This window comes from Daphnia pulex, chromosome 10 (genome assembly GCF_021134715.1).
Source record: "Daphnia pulex isolate KAP4 chromosome 10, ASM2113471v1".
In the NCBI taxonomy this organism is placed as follows: Eukaryota; Metazoa; Arthropoda; class Branchiopoda; order Diplostraca; family Daphniidae; genus Daphnia; species Daphnia pulex.
In genome coordinates this window covers 9,422,417-9,441,338 of record NC_060026.1, presented here as the reverse complement: position 1 = coordinate 9,441,338, position 18,922 = coordinate 9,422,417, and the positions used below count along the sequence as shown (strand labels likewise).

General features: G+C 36.1%; 4 protein-coding genes and 1 non-coding gene across 13 annotated transcripts; 3 read left to right on the top strand and 2 right to left on the bottom strand.

Annotated features, from left to right (window-relative positions):
• Nucleotides 1-791: 791 nt before the first annotated feature.
• LOC124204163 (fatty acid hydroxylase domain-containing protein 2-like) lies at nucleotides 792-3,271 on the bottom strand. Of its 3 annotated transcripts, none has more exons than XM_046601198.1 (8): nucleotides 3,017-3,271; nucleotides 2,661-2,818; nucleotides 2,439-2,542; nucleotides 2,120-2,265; nucleotides 1,732-1,858; nucleotides 1,556-1,607; nucleotides 1,316-1,448; nucleotides 792-1,210 (listed from the first exon to the last, which is right to left on the bottom strand). In XM_046601198.1, the coding sequence occupies exons 2-8, from the start codon at nucleotides 2,765-2,767 to the stop codon at nucleotides 890-892; spliced, it is 990 nt and encodes a 329-aa protein (XP_046457154.1). In that variant the 5' UTR covers nucleotides 2,768-2,818; nucleotides 3,017-3,271; the 3' UTR covers nucleotides 792-889. The 3 variants fall into 3 exon arrangements, with proteins under 3 accessions (XP_046457154.1, XP_046457153.1, XP_046457152.1); XM_046601197.1 differs by having other exon boundaries at nucleotides 2,661-2,948; nucleotides 3,017-3,220; XM_046601196.1 differs by having other exon boundaries at nucleotides 2,661-2,838; nucleotides 3,017-3,217.
• A 4,856-nt stretch (nucleotides 3,272-8,127) lies between these two features.
• On the top strand, nucleotides 8,128-10,752 carry LOC124204245 (trypsin alpha-3-like). Its single transcript, XM_046601291.1, has 9 exons — nucleotides 8,128-8,304; nucleotides 8,390-8,847; nucleotides 8,936-8,984; nucleotides 9,245-9,327; nucleotides 9,437-9,525; nucleotides 9,758-9,902; nucleotides 9,991-10,126; nucleotides 10,190-10,329; nucleotides 10,462-10,752. Exons 2-9 carry the CDS (start codon nucleotides 8,830-8,832, stop codon nucleotides 10,606-10,608), a joined length of 807 nt encoding a protein of 268 aa, XP_046457247.1. The 5' UTR covers nucleotides 8,128-8,304; nucleotides 8,390-8,829; the 3' UTR covers nucleotides 10,609-10,752.
• A 532-nt stretch (nucleotides 10,753-11,284) lies between these two features.
• Nucleotides 11,285-11,356, bottom strand: Trnac-gca. Its single transcript has one exon. It is a non-coding gene; the product is annotated as a tRNA-Cys (tRNA).
• A 1,579-nt stretch (nucleotides 11,357-12,935) lies between these two features.
• LOC124204353 lies at nucleotides 12,936-15,913 on the top strand. Of its 6 annotated transcripts, none has more exons than XM_046601398.1 (6): nucleotides 12,936-13,344; nucleotides 13,425-13,909; nucleotides 13,978-14,079; nucleotides 14,140-14,274; nucleotides 14,368-14,820; nucleotides 14,887-15,913. In XM_046601398.1, the coding sequence occupies exons 2-6, from the start codon at nucleotides 13,462-13,464 to the stop codon at nucleotides 15,729-15,731; spliced, it is 1,983 nt and encodes a 660-aa protein (XP_046457354.1). In that variant the 5' UTR covers nucleotides 12,936-13,344; nucleotides 13,425-13,461; the 3' UTR covers nucleotides 15,732-15,913. The 6 variants fall into 6 exon arrangements, with proteins under 6 accessions (XP_046457354.1, XP_046457357.1, XP_046457356.1 ...); XM_046601401.1 differs by having other exon boundaries at nucleotides 12,937-13,344; nucleotides 14,410-14,820; XM_046601400.1 differs by having other exon boundaries at nucleotides 12,938-13,344; nucleotides 14,410-14,718.
• A 1,480-nt stretch (nucleotides 15,914-17,393) lies between these two features.
• Nucleotides 17,394-18,753, top strand: LOC124204363. Of its 2 annotated transcripts, none has more exons than XM_046601413.1 (4): nucleotides 17,394-17,670; nucleotides 17,794-17,847; nucleotides 17,923-18,090; nucleotides 18,178-18,753. In XM_046601413.1, the coding sequence occupies exons 2-4, from the start codon at nucleotides 17,829-17,831 to the stop codon at nucleotides 18,657-18,659; spliced, it is 669 nt and encodes a 222-aa protein (XP_046457369.1). In that variant the 5' UTR covers nucleotides 17,394-17,670; nucleotides 17,794-17,828; the 3' UTR covers nucleotides 18,660-18,753. The 2 variants fall into 2 exon arrangements, with proteins under 2 accessions (XP_046457369.1, XP_046457370.1); XM_046601414.1 differs by having other exon boundaries at nucleotides 17,394-17,717.
• The last annotated feature ends 169 nt before the right edge of the window (nucleotides 18,754-18,922 follow it).

Here is an 18,922-nt window from a genome sequence, read left to right as displayed (position 1 = left end):
CCAGGTCGCAACGGCCACTGGATGTTTTGGCGTGGAATGACCCCTTTTAAAAAATTATTGGAGTTCTATTGTAGCGTATTGGAGTTCTACTGTCGGGAAATGGAATTCTATTGTCGGATAATTTTTATAAATATCTAAATCAGGAGTTCTTCTGTCCTTTGAGTTCTACTGTCAGCAACTAATTTTTTTTTTCCAAGATAAATGTAAAAAAATTGCACAAATTTGATTTTTGATTTTGATTTATGAATTAAATAAAAAATTTTAATTTGATTTTTTATTTGATTCATCTAAAGTTTCTAAAAATGATTTTTGATTTTTATTCATAAATCAAAGTAAATGGTGATTCCTCAAACACTGTACGTTCCAGCAGCATCCAGCTTAACTAGTTGTCTAGTTCCAATAAAAGTCACGATTATGCTTTTGATTGTGCAAATTTTGATGGTTTTTTATTTATTTTTTTTTTCGTTATGTATATATATTTAATTCTATTTATATAGAAAGGAAATTGCAAACTTATTCAGTGTCAGTATAAAACAATTACACTTACAGTATAAGTTTGAATAATTTCCGAACAGATGGACTTTTGTTAGGTGATGAAGCTAAAGCATTTGAAGCATCGCGAGACTTGCTTACTTACCGTTGACGACAATTCTTACCTGACGTTATTATCTGGTATAATCGAGTTGACATATTGTTATGGCGTAATATCCTTTGAATTTTTTTAAAGCATAAATTATGAAAGATATCAATAAATCACAGACTATTCCCGTAATTCCCAACAAGTTCACAACTAAACTCATTCAGATATATTTAAAATGTATACGAAAAAACGAAACAGCTGTAGTGTTTGACGGGATCGATCGAGCTCGCTATAGCCCAAATGATCTCGTTATTCGCTGTACTTGTCATTCAGGTTTTTTTTACTTTTGGGCTCATCGGGGAACTGTATACGAAGCGGTTTTATGGCTAAGGACACAATATGACGCTTGAAAGGAGGCGAGGAACGAAATAATGTGTCGGTTCCGTGAAGGTAGTCAAGAATACCGAGAAAGCCGTAACATTCATTGAACTTCAGATGATGAAAATCGTGTGCCTCTGGCGACGGGAAAAAGGGCAAATGATAGCCCGAGTGATCATTCAACGTCCTAAGGATGGCCATAGAATACCAAAGCCAACAAGTGGAAATGTGCGAGCTCATGATGATTGTGCCCTGGAGATTATATAAAATATGCAACACGGATACTAAACTATGACGAAGAAAAAGATTTTTTGTTTCTTCCGGGTATTTCCCGGAATATGATTTCAAACAACTCACCAGAGCTGGAGGCACAATATTAGACAAGAGGTGCTCAAGCGGATGGCAGTAAATAGCAGTTACAGCGATGGGTGCAGTCCACTCGTGATGCTTCTTGTGGATGTATTTGTACAGCCGTCTGTGATGTAAAAACCTATTTCCAAAATTATTGTTGCACCCAATAGAAACACGTTATTTAATGACTTTAACTATAAATAGTAAGAAACATAAAGGTTAAATACAAATGCTTGAATAACTTACCTGTGTGAATAATAAAAGACAATTTCTTCAACGACGATAAAAACGGCCAACTCTATTACGCAAAATATAATAAGTTATTTAATTAGGCCGTTTCAAATTATTTGATTGGATTTAGGTTTAGATTCAACTAAACTGTAAATTTATTCGTCTGTCACATTTTTAGAACGATAATTTACCTAGTAGCACACGGCTGAAATTTGGCAGCTCACGGAATGGCGCTAAAGGTTTTTTCATCATCCAATATCCAAAGGCGGCGAACGGAATGCCGACAAATATTTGATTAAACAACACATGACCAACAGCCTGCGTAATAAGAAAAAGTACAAGTTGTTACCAAGCAGTATACATGAATAGTGTTGTTATCCACGCCTAAGCGCGTGAAGGATGATATAGCAATTCCTTGTATTCATTATATACCGAGACATCGATCTTGGAATGAATCATCACTTGGTCAAAGCCAAGGTCAAACCGACAGGTAGGATAGTTCCTTTTTTCTTTATTAGGATAACGCACAGCAACAGCACGCAACTCGTAGGCCAGACGCAGATAAAAGCAAGGTCTTACCGTGATGAGCCGCTTTCGGTCGACGGGTTCGTTGGTACCAAGCTGGACTTTGTATTTACGAATCCATTTGGGTAAATTAAAATAATCCATCATGACGTAGATAGAGCCAACACCCCAATACAGGCCCATGGTTAGAATAGTCGTTCCTGTTCTTGACAAAAGGACAAAGAAAAATCAGCGTTTCATCAGTAAAGCCATGGCTTACGTGACCGTATCAGTTCACGTTCGTACACCGACACTTCCTTGTGTAGTGACATTGAACTAAAAAGGAAAAACAAAATATTCCGTGCTGAGGCTTTCAAGAATGAATATAACAAACCGTAAACAAAGAGGCTGAATTCGTCGTCTCCGAATCGATCGAGGAATCGATTCCATAGCGATTGCCAAAAGTCTCCCGAAGCTCCCCAAAGTTGCTGCAAATACCTGCCAAGAAATGAGGAAAAAAAAGTCGTTAAATCTTCTGGTGGAGGTCGAATACTGGACGATTAGATAGACAGCTATGCTGCACGACGACTTTCACGGTTGTCAAATATTGTTTTACCAAGTTAGACTGTTGCTAAACGCTGCGAAAATCACGACGATGGTGGCAACTAGCAGAGCTGAATGTCTCGCCCATGCCCACAACGATGGTTGCTGCCCTTTGTCCATGGTGCAGCCGGACAGATTGGCGATCAACGATAAACTGATGAAACTCAGTCACTGCGCACACGAAAGTGAATCTTCAATTTTTATTTTTTTTTAAATGAGAAAGAAAAATTCGTTCAGTTTTGTCCAAAGTGGTTACGCAAGTTTTATCGTCCCAGGCCGATAAAAAAAACTCTGTCTGCGTCTTCCATTACCGAAACAAACAAAAACAATAAAAAAATGCGCAAAGTACAAACTGATTAAAAAAATCACCAATATCGATCGGGATGATAGACAGCGTGATAATAGCAGTACACTTGACCGCAGCACTATTATACACCCTGCTGAACGCAGTGCTAAACGTGAGCGCGATTCAACACCACGATGTTGCAGAGCTAACAACGTGATACGTCTGAATCGACGGACCAGGAGCGCAGAGTCCCAAGTCAGCTTGTCGTCCCGGTGTGAATGCACTGACTGCCAAATTTCTCAAAGAAATTGTTACACGCCACCTTCCGTCAAAAATCTTGGCCCACGAACGCATTTTTGCGCTCAGCAGTTTTAGCCCTTTCGCTGACCTTAATTTTGTCACGCACTACAAAATTTCAAAACAGAAGAGCCTAGTAGCCTAGTAGAACAGCGCAGAATAGCTGGCGTCGACGATCGACCTTGATGTGAATTCAAATATCCAAGTTTCTTCCCGCGCCTGGCACCGATGTCGACTGCATGGCAAAAGACTTACAACTTATTAGTATGAATTGAAGATAGCGTCCTTAAGCTGAAATGGGCATGGGGCAACCTTGAGGGAGAATGCTCGACCAAAACCAGTTGTCACGAGATCCTTAGCTCTCTCTCTCTCTGCTAGTTAAGAACCCATGCGCCTTGTGAAACGGAAACGACAACAAACAATCAAAAAAGGCACATACGACACTCACCTAGCAGGACAAAAGACGGGGAAAACTCAAATATCGCTCCATCTTTCTTATAGCTTTTCTCCTCATAGTTCTTTTTCCCACTCTTTGGTCTTTACTTCCCTTTCCACCGCAAATATTACGACACGCGCAGCGCTCATTTGTCCCATTTGATTCTCTATATTCGCCTTCGGGAGTAATCGGGAGCAATGGCAATTACTACGCTATCTACCGTTAACTGGCAATGTTAAACAAGACGTATCTTTCGCAGTGTCATTTCCCAATGGATATCTCGAATGTAACACATCAGATTACAACTGAATTTTTTAAGTAGGACTGCCCACAGTAAAATCGACCGAAACTACATACTACATTCACAGTAATAATAGTAAAACGTGCTTTGGCGATTGTATAAATGCATTGATGGAAACAGCCGGAATAGTAGTACCCCCAATCAATACTCTCACGCTGATTGTGGTGGAAGACTATATAGCGAGGAAGCACCTCTTTCATGTGGTATATTTACCTTTGTTTGGGCTATTAGGGTTTATAGTGTAGTTCAAACAATCTCACTTTAAATTGCAGGACTGAATACAATCTATCAAAACCATTTCAGACATCCTTCGCCGCACATTATATAAGAAGACACACTCGATAGCCTGTTGTTTTTGACCGAGTATTTGAATTGGTTCATTCAAACGACGTGCGCCCCAGTTGGCAATTTTGTAAAAGTAGGTGATGCCTTCTGCATGGTCAGATGCGATTATTTGCCATTCGACTTTATCGGACTTAATTATCTCACAAATTCGGATTTAACCACACTCAAAAGTTCCCTTACGGAAAAATCTCATCAAACTATATGAGAAATCATATGTTTATTAATGACATCAATGATTTTTTAATCATTTTTGATGATCTCATATATTTCTCATTAAATTGATGAGAATTTTCACCCTCATATTTATCATTAAAAGTGTTTAAAATATTTTTGTCTCATTTTATATGAGATATAACCCAATCCGTAGTAAGAAATCAGAAAGAAATCATATAAATTTCATGATTTTACCACAGACTTTTCGCATGAGAAATATGCAAGAAACTGGTGATAAATAACCATAAATATCATGATATTTTCTTAAAATAAATCAGTAATATATCATGTATTCTCAGTTTTTAATCATTAATTTCTATTGGTATTTTGTAATGAGATACTTGTATAAAATCATGTGGAAATCAATAAAATGTCATGATTTTCCCGCAGTTTTTTTCGCATAAAAGATCTGCAAAAAATCAGTGATTATTAAGCAGGAATATCATGATATTTTCTTAAAATCAATAAGTAATTTGTCATAAATTCTGAGTTTTTAATCATTAATTTCTATTGGTATTTTGTAATGAGATACTTGTATAAATTCATGTGAAAATCAATAAAATCTCATGATTTTTCCACAGTTTTTTCGCATGAAAAATCTGCAAAAAAACAGTGATTATTAAGCGGGAATATCATGATATATTCTTATAATAAATCAATATTTTATCATATATTCTGAGTTATTAATCATTAATTTCTATTGATGTTTTGTGTTGAGATACTTGTATAAAATCATGTGAAAATCAATTTTACCTATGACATTATAAGATTTTTTTGGTTTTCTTTTATACAGTTTTTTGGCTTAAAAATCACGAAATTTATTTTTAAATGTCTATCAGAAATCAGGTAGATTTAGGTGTGAGATCATGATATTTAATTATAATTATTTTGCATATTATCATTTATTAAGAGCTTTTTATCAATCATTTCTCTAATGCTTTATAGTGAGATTTTTCATTAAAATCATGTGAAAATCAGTTCCCACTAAGGAATCAAAAGATTCTTTGGTATTATTTTTACCCAATTTTGGGCTTTAAAATCTTCAAATTCATAACAAAAAGTCAGTAATAATCAGCTACAATTCAACAGATCAGATGTGAAATTATAACTATTTAATCGTCAATATTTTCTTATGTTTTGTAATGATGTGTGAAAAATCACGGAAAATTTCTACATATATGACATCAAAATATTTTCTTGTATTCTTTTAATACAATCCTAAAAATATCAGTTAAAATCAGCAAATAAGTATATAGGCCTACCTGGAATGAAATATTCTGACTTTAAATTCTTTTTGAACTTTTACATTTTTTATTTTATACCTTTCGTAAATATATGGTAGCTATCTAATTCTCACAAAAATTACACGATGTTTTTATAATCACAAGATAGGCTGGGATAACTATTTTTTTTAACGCGCTAAGTAAATTAGAGTGAAAGTTCTATTTTACTCTGGTGTGTTTTTTTGTGTGTGAATTATTCTAAGTCCCGAAATCTGGCTTTTATCTAACTAAACTAACCAATTGATTATATGGTATGTCAAAACGCATCATAGAAATTTTTACTAAGTTTTTTCACGCGCTAAGTAAATTTTAGTGCAATTTCTGTTTGACTCTGGTATGTGTTTTTTGTGTAAATTATTCTAAGTCCCATAACCCTGTTGTTATATCACTAAACTAACCAATTTATTAATTTCTACGTTAAAAAGCTTCAATTATAACATCAATTGGTGGTGTAGTGGTTAGCAGATTGGCAAGCCACCCTGGAAGTCGAGGTTCGATTCCTGGTCAGAGCAATTCTTTTTTCAATTTATATAATTAAAATCTCATTAAAAAGCGCTCAAATTCTCATTCAAATTTTAGTGAGAAAATCATTAACATTTTTGTGGAAAAAGAGAAATTAAGCGAGATTACAGTAAACCCTCAGTCAGAAATCATTATATTTACGCGACTAATCATTTATATTTAGATGACAAATAACATAATTCTCACTTTGTTCACATGAAATTAATGATTAACGGCTGATTTTAAACTTGAAAATGTCCCAAATTCTCATCAAAAGTCATCAAATAAATGATATTTTGCTGTTAATCTCACCAAAATATCACGACAAAATGAATGAGAATTAAGGTTATTCTCATGTATTTCTTTATGAGTTTTAATGAGATTTTTCCGTAAGGGTTCACGTACCCAAAATAATTTTTTTTTTACCATTTCGTTAAAATAGTAATGCATTCTTATCCCGCATGTAACAACAAGAATAGAATAATGGAAGCAGGACAAGGTCTTGTAAAAGCAACTGATTTCGCGAACGCGCGATTTTCTCTTATTCCAGTTTTTTTTCCAGCTATTTTTGACAACGAATTGATTTGTTTTGATTGTTGGTGATGAAATTTAGGTTGAGGGGGGCAGGTTTTTATAGTTTATTTTAGAACATTTTATAACTATTTGTACAAGCATTCTCGGTTCTATACCAGAAGCTATAGATTGTCATTTTGACTGCTGGGCGGGTGGATTCAAGGTGATGCGGATTGCAACACGAGCAAGTTACGTACTTTTGTCCTACATTTTAACCCTCACCACGATGATACGAGAGAAACAAACAAAACCGAGAACCCATAATTTGGTTTTTTTAGTCACCTCGCGATGACTCTGCAAATATAGTACGTAATATTGAGAGCCGAGCCGGCCGAGTTGTGAAGGCCAAGTTCGGAATCTTCCCTTTTCGGGCTTGTTTATTTTAATGCTTGTGTTCGATACTCTCAACTCACAGCCAAAGAATTTACAATGTACACACAACATTCGCGCGTGTATACTGTTCGTTTCAAGGACGACCATTTTGTTTCGCACAAGGTTTTTGTGGTGGATCTCTCTATTTGAGTTTGACCGAACGGACAAATGAAAGTATTGTTAAGCGTTTTGGGTGAAAAGAAAGCAGATTTTTTCATACTTTCATGAAATAAGTCTTTCCTTTTTATCGTTTCATATTTGGCTCGATTTTTTGTAATTGTATGGAAATTATTAAGCCAAAATGGAAATCCATTGCGAGCAATTGGGACAGAAAATATTTTCACCGGTTGAACAGGATTTTGAGATGTTTTACTCTCACCCGCTTCAACACTTTCTTTTCAAACCGGTAACAGAACATCAACACAAGGAAAAGGAAAAGGGAGGATTACTGGATGGGTGACTCTTCAGTCCTTAAAAAAATTGCAAATTAATGCAGGAGAAACCGAATGTTCTGTTGATGGCTGATTCGTAGCTGTTTACAAAGAAACAAAGCCAGTGTACAACCGGTATTGTTCGATTCGCGTATGAGCCTGTGAGAAAGTATCGGACAACGTTTTTCTTTTTTTTTTTTGCCACGGGGAACCACCATGTATACACACAAAATTAACTTTCTTTTCCCTATATACCTATAAAAAAATTATAATGATGAATGTGTTCAGAAAACACAAGATTTTCCTTGTGGCACATAATAGATCCGGGCAGGCTGCGCCCCACAAGCAAGCGGCGAATCAGTTGCAATCGCAAAAAAAGAAGTGCATGTATAATTAAATGTTTTTTGTTTTTTTGTTTTTTGTTTTTTTTGCAAAAGGGTCCATGTAACAAGGAGAAAGCTGATTCTCATTCTTACAAGAAATAGCTCACTATAGAAATGCGAAAATGCGAATTTCGGACAAGGTTTTGAATATGACTATGCTGCTACTGTGGTTAAAATCAGTTAAAATAAACCGAAATTGCAGCATATTTCTTCGTACATTTTTTGAAATTTAAAAGGTAACATACAGTAACTTAAATTTTATATAGTTAAACAATTTTTTTCTCAAACGGATTTTTTTTAACTCTAACACTTTTATTTTAGGCGCAAATGTGTTGGGTAATTTAAGTAGGCTAAATGGTCCTGTTCGATATTGATATTGATTTTCGATTAATCCAAATACCCAATGTTCTTGCGCCACTGCCGCACATATTGATTAAACACATATCCACGGAAAAACCACTAATGGGAATATGTGATCGGTCGCAAGTATGTCTGCATGACCAGATCCTGTCCATTGTTGATTCATTACCACCTGGATTTGCAGAACTGCGTATATCGATGGCCCATAATCGAATTCTGGGCAATCCCAAGTGCCCTTATTTCGCCCCAAAAAATCTGTGTGGACATTAGCCGCTTCTGTGAACACGTCAGACCGAGGGACGAACGCATCTTTCTCGTATCGCCACTGTTAAACCAATACACTGAAAAGTGCTCTGCTATTTAGACGTTCTTAGATCTAGTCCGTTGCATATAGTCACAGAATGCAAACTAATATCTTCGTAAGTTAATTAATCCCATAGTAATTGATACATTCTTTCAATTGAATAACAGAAAGCTCTAATACTAACAGCATTTCAAAATAAACAGGTGATTGGGTTGCTTGCCGTCGTTGCCAATTCATGGCCATCTGCGGAAGGTACTGTATAATATGCAAATATATGCCAGTGCTGGGTTAAACATTCTCCGAGTTTACTTTGTAAGCCGGAATTTTTAAAACCCGTATTGTTGATTTTTTTTTATTGGGTTGGGGACACACAGCCGAGTGACGAAATGCGCACTCAATTGCTAATCGAATCCCTTGAACTAGATGCAATTCTAATAGTTTTAATGAATACGTGCAATTATGTAAAAATCGCACTGAACCGTAAAATGGGTTGCGTATTTTATTTTGAACAGCGAAAAAGCGTTCAGCTGATGACGACGATACGAACGAATCATTGGTTGGGACACCTGCTCGTCGTGGTGCCTTCCCAAATGTGGCAAGTATTTTTTCATTTTTTAAAATTTCACATTAATAAAGACCTACCGGTGCGTACTTTTTAAAAAAAGTAGTATGTATTGAAGTTAATGAAGAAGCTGTTTATTTAGGGTGCCATTTTGTTTGATGGACGCCACATTTGCGGTGCTACTCTTATCAGCACCAACCACGTATTGACTGGAGCCGATTGTGTGTCTTTGTAAGTATTTTGTGGGTCAAATTGAAATAAACACAAAATATCTAGCCTGTTGATCCACTAAAAGAGAAAATTTTCACATAAAATAATAATATTCAGTTTTTACTATAGTAGGCTAATATTTCTTTTTGTTCAGCGATATAAAATAATGTTAATTACTATAGTCTGTTAAACATGACTAGACACAGTGGTTAGTTAACGCCGTTAATAACTGGAATAATTTGATGTTGCACAGTTTGCATGGAGCGGAGAAATCCAACGATCTAGCAAAGCTTAGGATTTATTTGAACACGGTTGCCTTGAAAACATACAACCCTGGCGCAATCATCAGCAATGTACGCCACATTAAATTTCACGAACTCTACGACAGAAAGACGAAAGTGAGCAACATTTTAAAATTATCTGTTAATTATAATTTGTGTGCGGTTCAACAAAGTTAATTTGTCTTGTCCGTCCCCACCAAAATAGGCCAACAATATTGCTGTGTTGACTTTGGAAACGAATGTCACGACGCTGTATCCATTGAGTCTTCCTGCGGATGGCACAACGGATGATTACGTTGGGAAACATGGTACAATCCTTCGTTGGGGAGCAGCCAAATCAGGTTGTTTTTCTTCTAAATGTTTTCTTATCTTTTCTAATTTCTAATTGCAATTTCCCTTTGAAGCCAGTACAACTCACAAAATTCTACTGCAAGCCCCAGTATCCATCATCTCCAATTCAGAGTGCAGTTCAAAGTACCAGTTTAAGATTTACGACAATTCTTTGTGCGCCTCTGCCGGTTCTCAAGAGGGAATTACTTGTAACGTAAGTGTTGTTTCCGTACTTTACAGTAATTACTTTTTAAAGTGGCCGGAGGGCCGGACATGCTGAGGGGTTTGGGAGAGGGATTGTTGATTTGAAAAAAATTAACAAAAACAACATTATTTTTCATTATAGGACGACAGCAACGGAGGACCAGTCATTGTCGAGGGCCGTCAAGTAGGTATTATGAGCTGGGGGAAAGGCTGTATGGATTTCAATTACCCAGGAATATACATGAGAACCACCTCTTTCATGGACTGGATTAAAAGCAACACAGTGTAGCTAACTGTATTTTTGGTTTCATTACCTTGAAATGTTTAAGGTGTTTGGGAAAATATATAGTGGGAACAGAACGTGGCCTAAACTATATTTAGACAACAGTTTCCACAGTTTTCTTGAAATACAAAATTTAATTTGGCAGACAAATATATATTTTCAATTTATTTCCTCGAACCGAAAAATTATGTATACAATTATATATGTAGATATACGTAAATCTAACGTATATTAAATAAAGGCGTATCGCATCCGCATCTATCGATCCGTTTACGCATTCCCGCGCATTCCTTAAAGCCGAGGCAGGATTGACGCTCGGATGACGCTTTCAAGACACAGTCCACAAAACTCACCCCAATAATCACCCATTATCACATTTCTATTGCAAGTTGTCCTACTATTCGGTCATATCCTTTGGGGATGGCATTTCCATAACCCAATTATCCCGAATCCCGTTGTAAGTGTAAGTATAAGATTAATCTTACATTCAGCTTAGATTACACAGCAGACTGCCATACAAGCACTAAGGACACCAGCTCGACAGTCGTTATCTGACTGCAAATCATACCTAACAATCAAAATGAAATTGAAACTGTAACTAAATTGATTCATACTTTATTGTTGAGAATCACTGAAATCAATAAAAAAAAACAATTATTTTTATAACATTACAAAAAAGCAGAGGGGGCACCCGGGTTTGAACCGGGGACCTCTCGATCTGCAGTCGAATGCTCTACCACTGAGCTATACCCCCTATATCAAAACCAGTAAGAAAACTGAATAACACAAGTTTGACAGAATAAATCAAACCACCTGATCCACAATAAATCAGCGCAAAAATCCTACAAAGCAGTAAAACACTAAATTTCGATCTTCATATTACACGTTGTTATTTATCAACGTGAATATATTATTATTATATTGTGGAGCCCTTCGTATAACAATACATAGCCAACCGGTACCCGACTCCATACATGTCGGACTTTGAAACATGTTGTAAAAAAACGAAGTAAACAGTTATTTGAAATGTAACTTGTCACTTGAAGCGATGGTAAAAAAAACAAGATTAAAATTTTTCTACCCCATCCCTCTATACGTTATCGTTGTTTTTTTAAGAGCCAAGATAATTAACAAAGTGCTATATTAATGGAGTCGGGTGTACTATCACAAGTGCATTCCTTACACACAAAATAACCGCAGCTGCATTATCTTACAAATAAAATTCAAATGCGTGTGAAAGGAATCTGTATCTGATACTTTCCAATTATTTAAGTGAACTCAGTCATGACATAACTAACAAATTATTATCAATTCACACTATCACACAACAACAACAACGAAAACTGAATGAATCTGATGAAGTGATGGTGAACGATGATTGGAACAAGGAATAACGAATAACAAACTAAAATCTCTAGGCGGATCTCGCACCCGAATATTTTTGATGTCCTCACCCCCCATCACACAACGAAAACAAAATCACAAAAAAAATTTAAAAAAATAAAACTTGTTTTTCTCAAGGTTAGTAAGGCGATTTTTATCGTATTCATTCTCCTCCCTTTAAGCTTTAAGGTAAGCAAGGTTAAGTAAGCAAGGAGAGGGATTTTCCTGTATCTCTTTAACGAAAAAGATTACAAGAGTTTGTTTAAAAAATCTGTAGACGTGTGGGATTTTTGCTATAAATATGTTTTTTCAAGCTCTCTTTTCCCATGCTTTGTAAATAACCAAATAAGTATGGTTCGGTTTTGGTTACGGGCGATCTTTTCAAGTGGAAGTCCGAAGTTGTGCGAAACTCTAGACGCATAATAACAAAATCTTATCGAATTTCAAATTATGACTAACATTAAAGCATAGCCCGACCCTGCCTCCGCTCATCTCATAAACCAAGGATTCGTATTACGCGCCAGTAAAAACATGGTTTTTCAAAAAGTAGTTTCGACTCACTAAAATTTTATTTGGTTTTAGTATTACGTGAAAAACTGAAAAATAATGAACACTCAGAAAGTTTGATTTGAATAATATCTTTTTCTATTCAAGGAACAAGTAAAAAAATACGGGAGAACTAATGGGTAGGGCGCGAAATTTTATGTTTTTTTTTTCTACTTCTATTTTCCCTTTTACTTTTGGATTTCAAGGATTTCAATTTCCACTACTCTCCCCTTCTTTCCTTTGTTTTTAACTTTTTATCGTTCCAGACTATGGTCCTTACGTGTGTTCGCTACGGCCTGCTGATAACGAAAATATTAAAAAAGCTAAAAATACTTGGCATTCTATTCAATCCATTTCTGTGGCTCTGGAATAACCTGCATAACCTAGTAGAACTTTATGGTTTTTTTAAATACATATTTAAGATTTTCCCCACTTTTGAACATACTTGATAGTCGCGTGGTTTCAGAACTTTGTTGGATTTATTTTTAAAAAGTCTCTGGAGTCTGGACTCTCTGCAACTCTGCCTCCCTGCCCTGACGACTTCACCGACCCTACAAAGATTACAATATGGCAGCGCTGCAAACAGACATTACATGTAATTGTTTTTCGAGTCAGCATAATTAGTTTTTCTCGTTCTCTTCGTCAGTACTCAGTTACTAAAAAGAAGGTTACCTTATAATTCTTAATAAAACAGACACATCTTTGGTTAGTTGCTAAATATTTCATTTTCACGTCAACTGACGCCTTTTTTTTTAACTGAAAAGCGCGGTCTCGGTATCAACAATGTGCATGCCTTTCTAAACTAACAACAAGGTAACCAAAGAACATGGCACACTAATTTAAAGGCTTTCAATAACCTAGGTCAAAGATATAAATTACCTAAATTTTTTTAGATGAAAAGATCAAGGTGGGTTTTGCAGGTATTTTTCAATGGATTCATACAAGAGAAGAAATAGAGGACCTAGTAACCACTATAGTAAATACCAGCCAAACTATTGTGATGAATCTTCCCCTAGGGAATCATTTGATGGCAACTATGCAAGATCTTCTAAGTCAAACTCAGAATCACCAAATTCTCATAGGACATCTGCTCAATCAACTTTTGAATGCAGAGTGTGTTTGAATACTTATCAAAGCAATAGAGAGTTATATGCTCATTTGCACGCTGCACAGCATTTAAGACCCCTTTCGAGATTAAACGTACCTGAAGATGAAGAAACATTTCCAAACAGGAAACGAAAACATCATGGCATTTTTTGCAAAGTCTGTTTCCATGAGTTTGATACTCACAATGAACTAAAAAAGCACCTTACAGAATCTGGTCATCATTGGTCAGCAAAACGAGTTAAACACATGTCATCCCATGACAAAACTGCATGTAATACTTGGACAAAAATTCTAATTACTTAAATGGTTGTCAAAACTGAATGGTGTTTGTTTGTTTAGATGAACATGAGTATTCTGATCGTCGACGACATTCATCTTCTACTGATACAAGATCAGATAGATCATTTGCTTGCCAAAATCCAGATCTTGTTGCTGCAGAAGGTTTAATCTAACCAATAATGATGTGTAATTTTACCACAATTATACTTATTTCTTATGCAGAATCCAGAGGAAAAGATCCCAGTCCAGGGTCCAGGGCACGATCATATGTGTGTTCTGTGGTTTTGGATGATCCCGCTCCTGTTCCCGTACTAGAAAAAGACATAAGTGCGTTGGGTGGTGATAATTCCGGATCGAGTAATATTTTTTAAAATTATTATTAATATTTTTTAAGTAGATTTCAATAAGTTAATATATACATATTTTTAAATGTATGTATTATACATATAGGTAAAGTAAAAATGCCAATGATTTCTTCTAATTTGGGAACAGATCATGATCAGTCAATTATTACAAGTCCGGATAGCTCAATTCTTGTTTCGTCGAAAATATCAAATGAATCGCCTTCTACGTCCGAGATTCAAAAAGGAATGGCTGTTATTCCTATGGAAACCTCCGTTCCAGCAACCGATCCCCGTAGAAAAATCCCATCCGCCAGGCTAGAGTCGGACAAGAAAGAATCAAGGAACCTAAACACGAAATGGGCACCCATCTACTGCGATCGCCCGAAACCCAACTTGGTCGAAAAGCGGATTCCCTGGAAGCTGATTCCAATAGACCTTGTACCATCAAATTACCCTGGTAATCAACTCTCTGATAGCAGAGCGTCAAACCCCAGAATTCCTAGTCCTACTGAAGATGTATCGATTGATCAGCTGGCTGCACAATTGAAGGAAAATACTGGTGCGACATTTATACCCTATTCAAGGACGGAAGCCAATGTTTCCCATTCCCCTGTCTCTTTTGAAGGAAACCTTATGAGGCGCTTCAGTCGGGACGTGATCTCCACGTGCGCCGCTCCACATCCGTCCAGTTCACCGGATGATCGAGCGTCTATACAGTCACCAGTACCTTGCCCAGACGGAGCCAGAGGAGTTCAAGAGAATCATACTGTTACCAAGTCAGTAGTGGACCTTGATGGAAAATCAGCGACAAATAGAACTGGAGAGCTGATGGATAAAGAGCCTTGGAACGCTGATTCTACATCGTGTTCGCCTTCTTCGCCTAAATGTGATCACGGAACCAGCTCTCATAAAAGCACTGAAGCCGAGATTCCTAGTTTACGGACTAATGTAATACCCCCTCTCATTCCTCGCCCAGTAATAGACCGTCAAGTAGAAGCGGACATACTGGAAGCATTGGGATCACTGAATTCAATGCTCGACGCCTCAGAGTTGTTATTGTCAAAACCGATTCAGTCTGCTTCATCTGAAGTACTTACTTCTAATAATGCTGAAAACGTAGATGTACCTCAATCACCCGTAATTGTGGAAGATAAATCACAACATGTAACTTTATCTCTTACCGCTGAAAATGTTGTACAAAGTGTCGAGTCATGTTCATTGCAGATATTGGGCGAATCCGTCAAGGAAGAAGTTGCCAACGTTGATTCCCCGGGAAATTCTTCAACTTCTTCACCTAAGCCAGCTGAACAGTCGGTCACTACTGAAGAAGTGGTTGATTCATGTCCCAGTTGCCAGACTCTCCTTGACATTCTTGGGTTGAAGATCGATTTAAAAACCGGAAACGCCTCAGTAACTTGTCTTGGATGCGATGTTCATATAGTCATGGCCAATGTTTTCAAAAAGTTGTGATGAACGGAAAGTGTCCCTTATTGTTCACCCCCCCCCCCCTCTCTTCTCTTCAACGTTTTAATATCTAAAGTTGGTAAAGTTTTTGTTTGTGCATTACTGTCTAAGCCATTTTGTTGTACAAAATTTCCAGAAGTACCGTAAAGCCAATTTTATACTTTTGATAATACAAAAATTGATTTGTTTGTTTTATCTACCATCATTTCAAGATTCCGTTCCATTTTAGATTGGAATAAATAACCGGCATTTCTAAGATAACCCACTTCGGTGGATCATTCGTAGTCATAAAATCAAACTTTTAAGTGGCCGAGATTGTAGTTCAAATATATTGCAGTGGTTAAAGAAAGCTCTTTCAGGTTTGGAGCCACTAGTTCATGTATGGAAAACGATTATTCTAGTTCTCATTTTTTTTTTTTTTGCTGTTTCGTCAGGCCTTGCTGAGTCTAGTGCAAGTATAAACAACAATTTTTCGTCTGTAGATGGTGGGCCATTCGGTTAACTTTAGTACAATCCTCTGGAGAGTTAAATAACTCACCAAAAATAATTATAATTATAAAATTAAAAAAAAAACTTTTCATATTAAAATTTTTTTTATCCGTGCTCATTCATCTTGGGTATACGAGCGAAGTAGTGAGGAGGAGAAACGAGTAGGGAGAAGAGGACAGTATAAGAACAGCAGGTATATTGAGTTTAATGAAATTATTGAAGATTTCATTATTTCGAAAATCTCGAGGCGCTAGCACAGCGGTGTGTTAATAACGATTTCAAAATAATTTTTAGAAATGGCGGATGCAGTTCCGGTCCGTGGTCGCGGAGGTTTTGGTCATCGTGGATATGGAGGACGAGGTTGATCCTCGAGGAACAGGCACTGTCTCAGCTCCTGTTCCCAAGAAACTTTTGCAGATGGCTGATATTGAGGATTGCTAAACTGCTGTCCGAGGCAGCACTCGAACTCTGGGCAATTTTTAAATGTTTATAATTTTGAATAATTTCTTATAAGCTTTTCTAAGTTGTTTTTATTTCTTCCAGCCAAGGCCACTTACTCTGCCATCGCGTCATCGCGATCGCCAAGACGTACGCCTACTTGACACCTGATCTGCTATCAGTGGACCGGAACGGTCGGAGGCGGTGTTCACCAGCTCTCCTTATCATGGACACAGCGTTTTTTTTATGAAAGAATCATCATCCCATTTGGCACTCAACGCTAAGAAGCCAAAACGTAAAAAAACGAACATGTTTCATCATTCTTCGTGAACTCGTGAAGTTGGCACCGATTCACTAATCACTAAGTATACATGAAGCAAAATCCCCAAAAGTTAGGTTTCCCTTTTTTTTTTAAATTTAATTCGTAGTAAAAAATATTTTTTTGTATTTATTGCATACTTATCTTTCATAACCCGGATTACAACTATTGTTTACAAACAATAAATGGAACATTTATTGAGTTAAGTTTTCGGATTTCTTAATGGATTTAATCATTTTTCCGTTATTTGTTGTGGCAACCTATATAAAAATCATTCCCATATTACTTTCGATCATTCAAAGAATTCCATAAAACGATCCCGTTTTTACAGTCCGCGTCCGCCAATGCACGAGGCCAGGCGCGCGCTAGGGGCTCAGTAGTACTTTCTATTTACTAGATTTTCTACAATAGATGGCAGGAGAAAATGTGGGGCAGTTGGCTGATTGAGAGTCCATGCTCAGCTCATATAAAGTATGTGAAGTTTTGTTTGGAAAGATCGTTTGAGCATAAACTCTTGAGATCAATATTTGGTTTTAGTATTCAGCTATTATGATAAGATTATGATTAAATTAAAGGTCAGTAGTAGATAGTTCGGAATTTATTTTCTAAAGGGAATTAGCAGGAATATTGAGCAATTCACATGCTTAAAAAAACGGACGATGGACGGGATCTTAGGAAAACAAGATGACATATTTATGGGTAATTCATGAATATCTTTCAGATCAAATCTTTCTTTACATTATAAGGTTGTGATCTTGTTTATCAAAGCATTAATCCAGTGTAATTTTTAGCCCATCCATAATTTGATGTATTATTAATTAGGAAATTGTAAAATGTGGATATTCAACAACTAGAAAATGTTAGAATTAGACAAAGGTAAAGGTATTTAAGATAACTGAAGTATTATACATTTATTACAATATCCCCAGTTATAAATTCTACAAACAATAGATTCAATATCTGATGGGTATGAAATAAAACTGCTGGAAAGTTTCTCTTTGAACATACCTTCTCTACAACATGATTGTATGAAATCTGAAATTGAAATCAAAAGTAATCTTAATGGAGGTTTGCCCACATTTGACTGCTTGTTACCAAGCATAGATTTGCATCACCCAGGTAAACCTAAAAATTGCTATGTAATATGTGTTATATTAATCTGTTTTGATCTTCACCACTAATTATTATCTTGTTATCAATTGCCAGATGAACACTGTGACCATACATATAGCATCACATCTTCTCATTCTTATAGACAGAGCCAGCATAATGCTGCATGTCTCATTTCTTGTTGCCAAGAAGCAAAAACAAATTCAGCATCAATTGTTAAGACTGGAAAGCTAAAAATGAAAATTGTAAATAATATTCCTGACCCATCAGTTCCTAAAAACCTGTTAGAACCAGAAAAAATCCAGTCAAAAGTGGGGAAGAGATCTAGTAAATGTAAAGACAAATCCATGATATTAACTTTCAATAATTACAGAAACACTAGGAGTAGAAAAAAACCTGAAATTGTTCATGTTATTCAGCCTACTGATTTCTGTGTTCACTGCCATCAAGAATTGTATCCTAATAGTATGAAATCCAGTGTCTTCTGTCTAAAAACTGGAAATGTTTTGATCACATGTTTTAACTGTTCTACAACCATGAGTGTAAAAGGTGCATTTAAGCTTCCTAAATATCTATGAACATGGCGAAAATAGGATTTTTTGATCCTGAACATTTTAAATCTTTGCTTCCCAATTTTGAATTTGTTTGCATTAAAACCCATCGAAATTTGAATCCTTCTTTACGCTTCACTGTTGTTGTTTTTTTTAAATTCATAGCAAAACCAGGGAAATCAATTTTTAACGTCGTCTCAAAATAAAATCATTTCAAAATGTGATCATGTGATTTCACGTCCAATTAAAAAAAAAAAAAAGAAAAACGATCGAGAAATTTTAATTTCTAA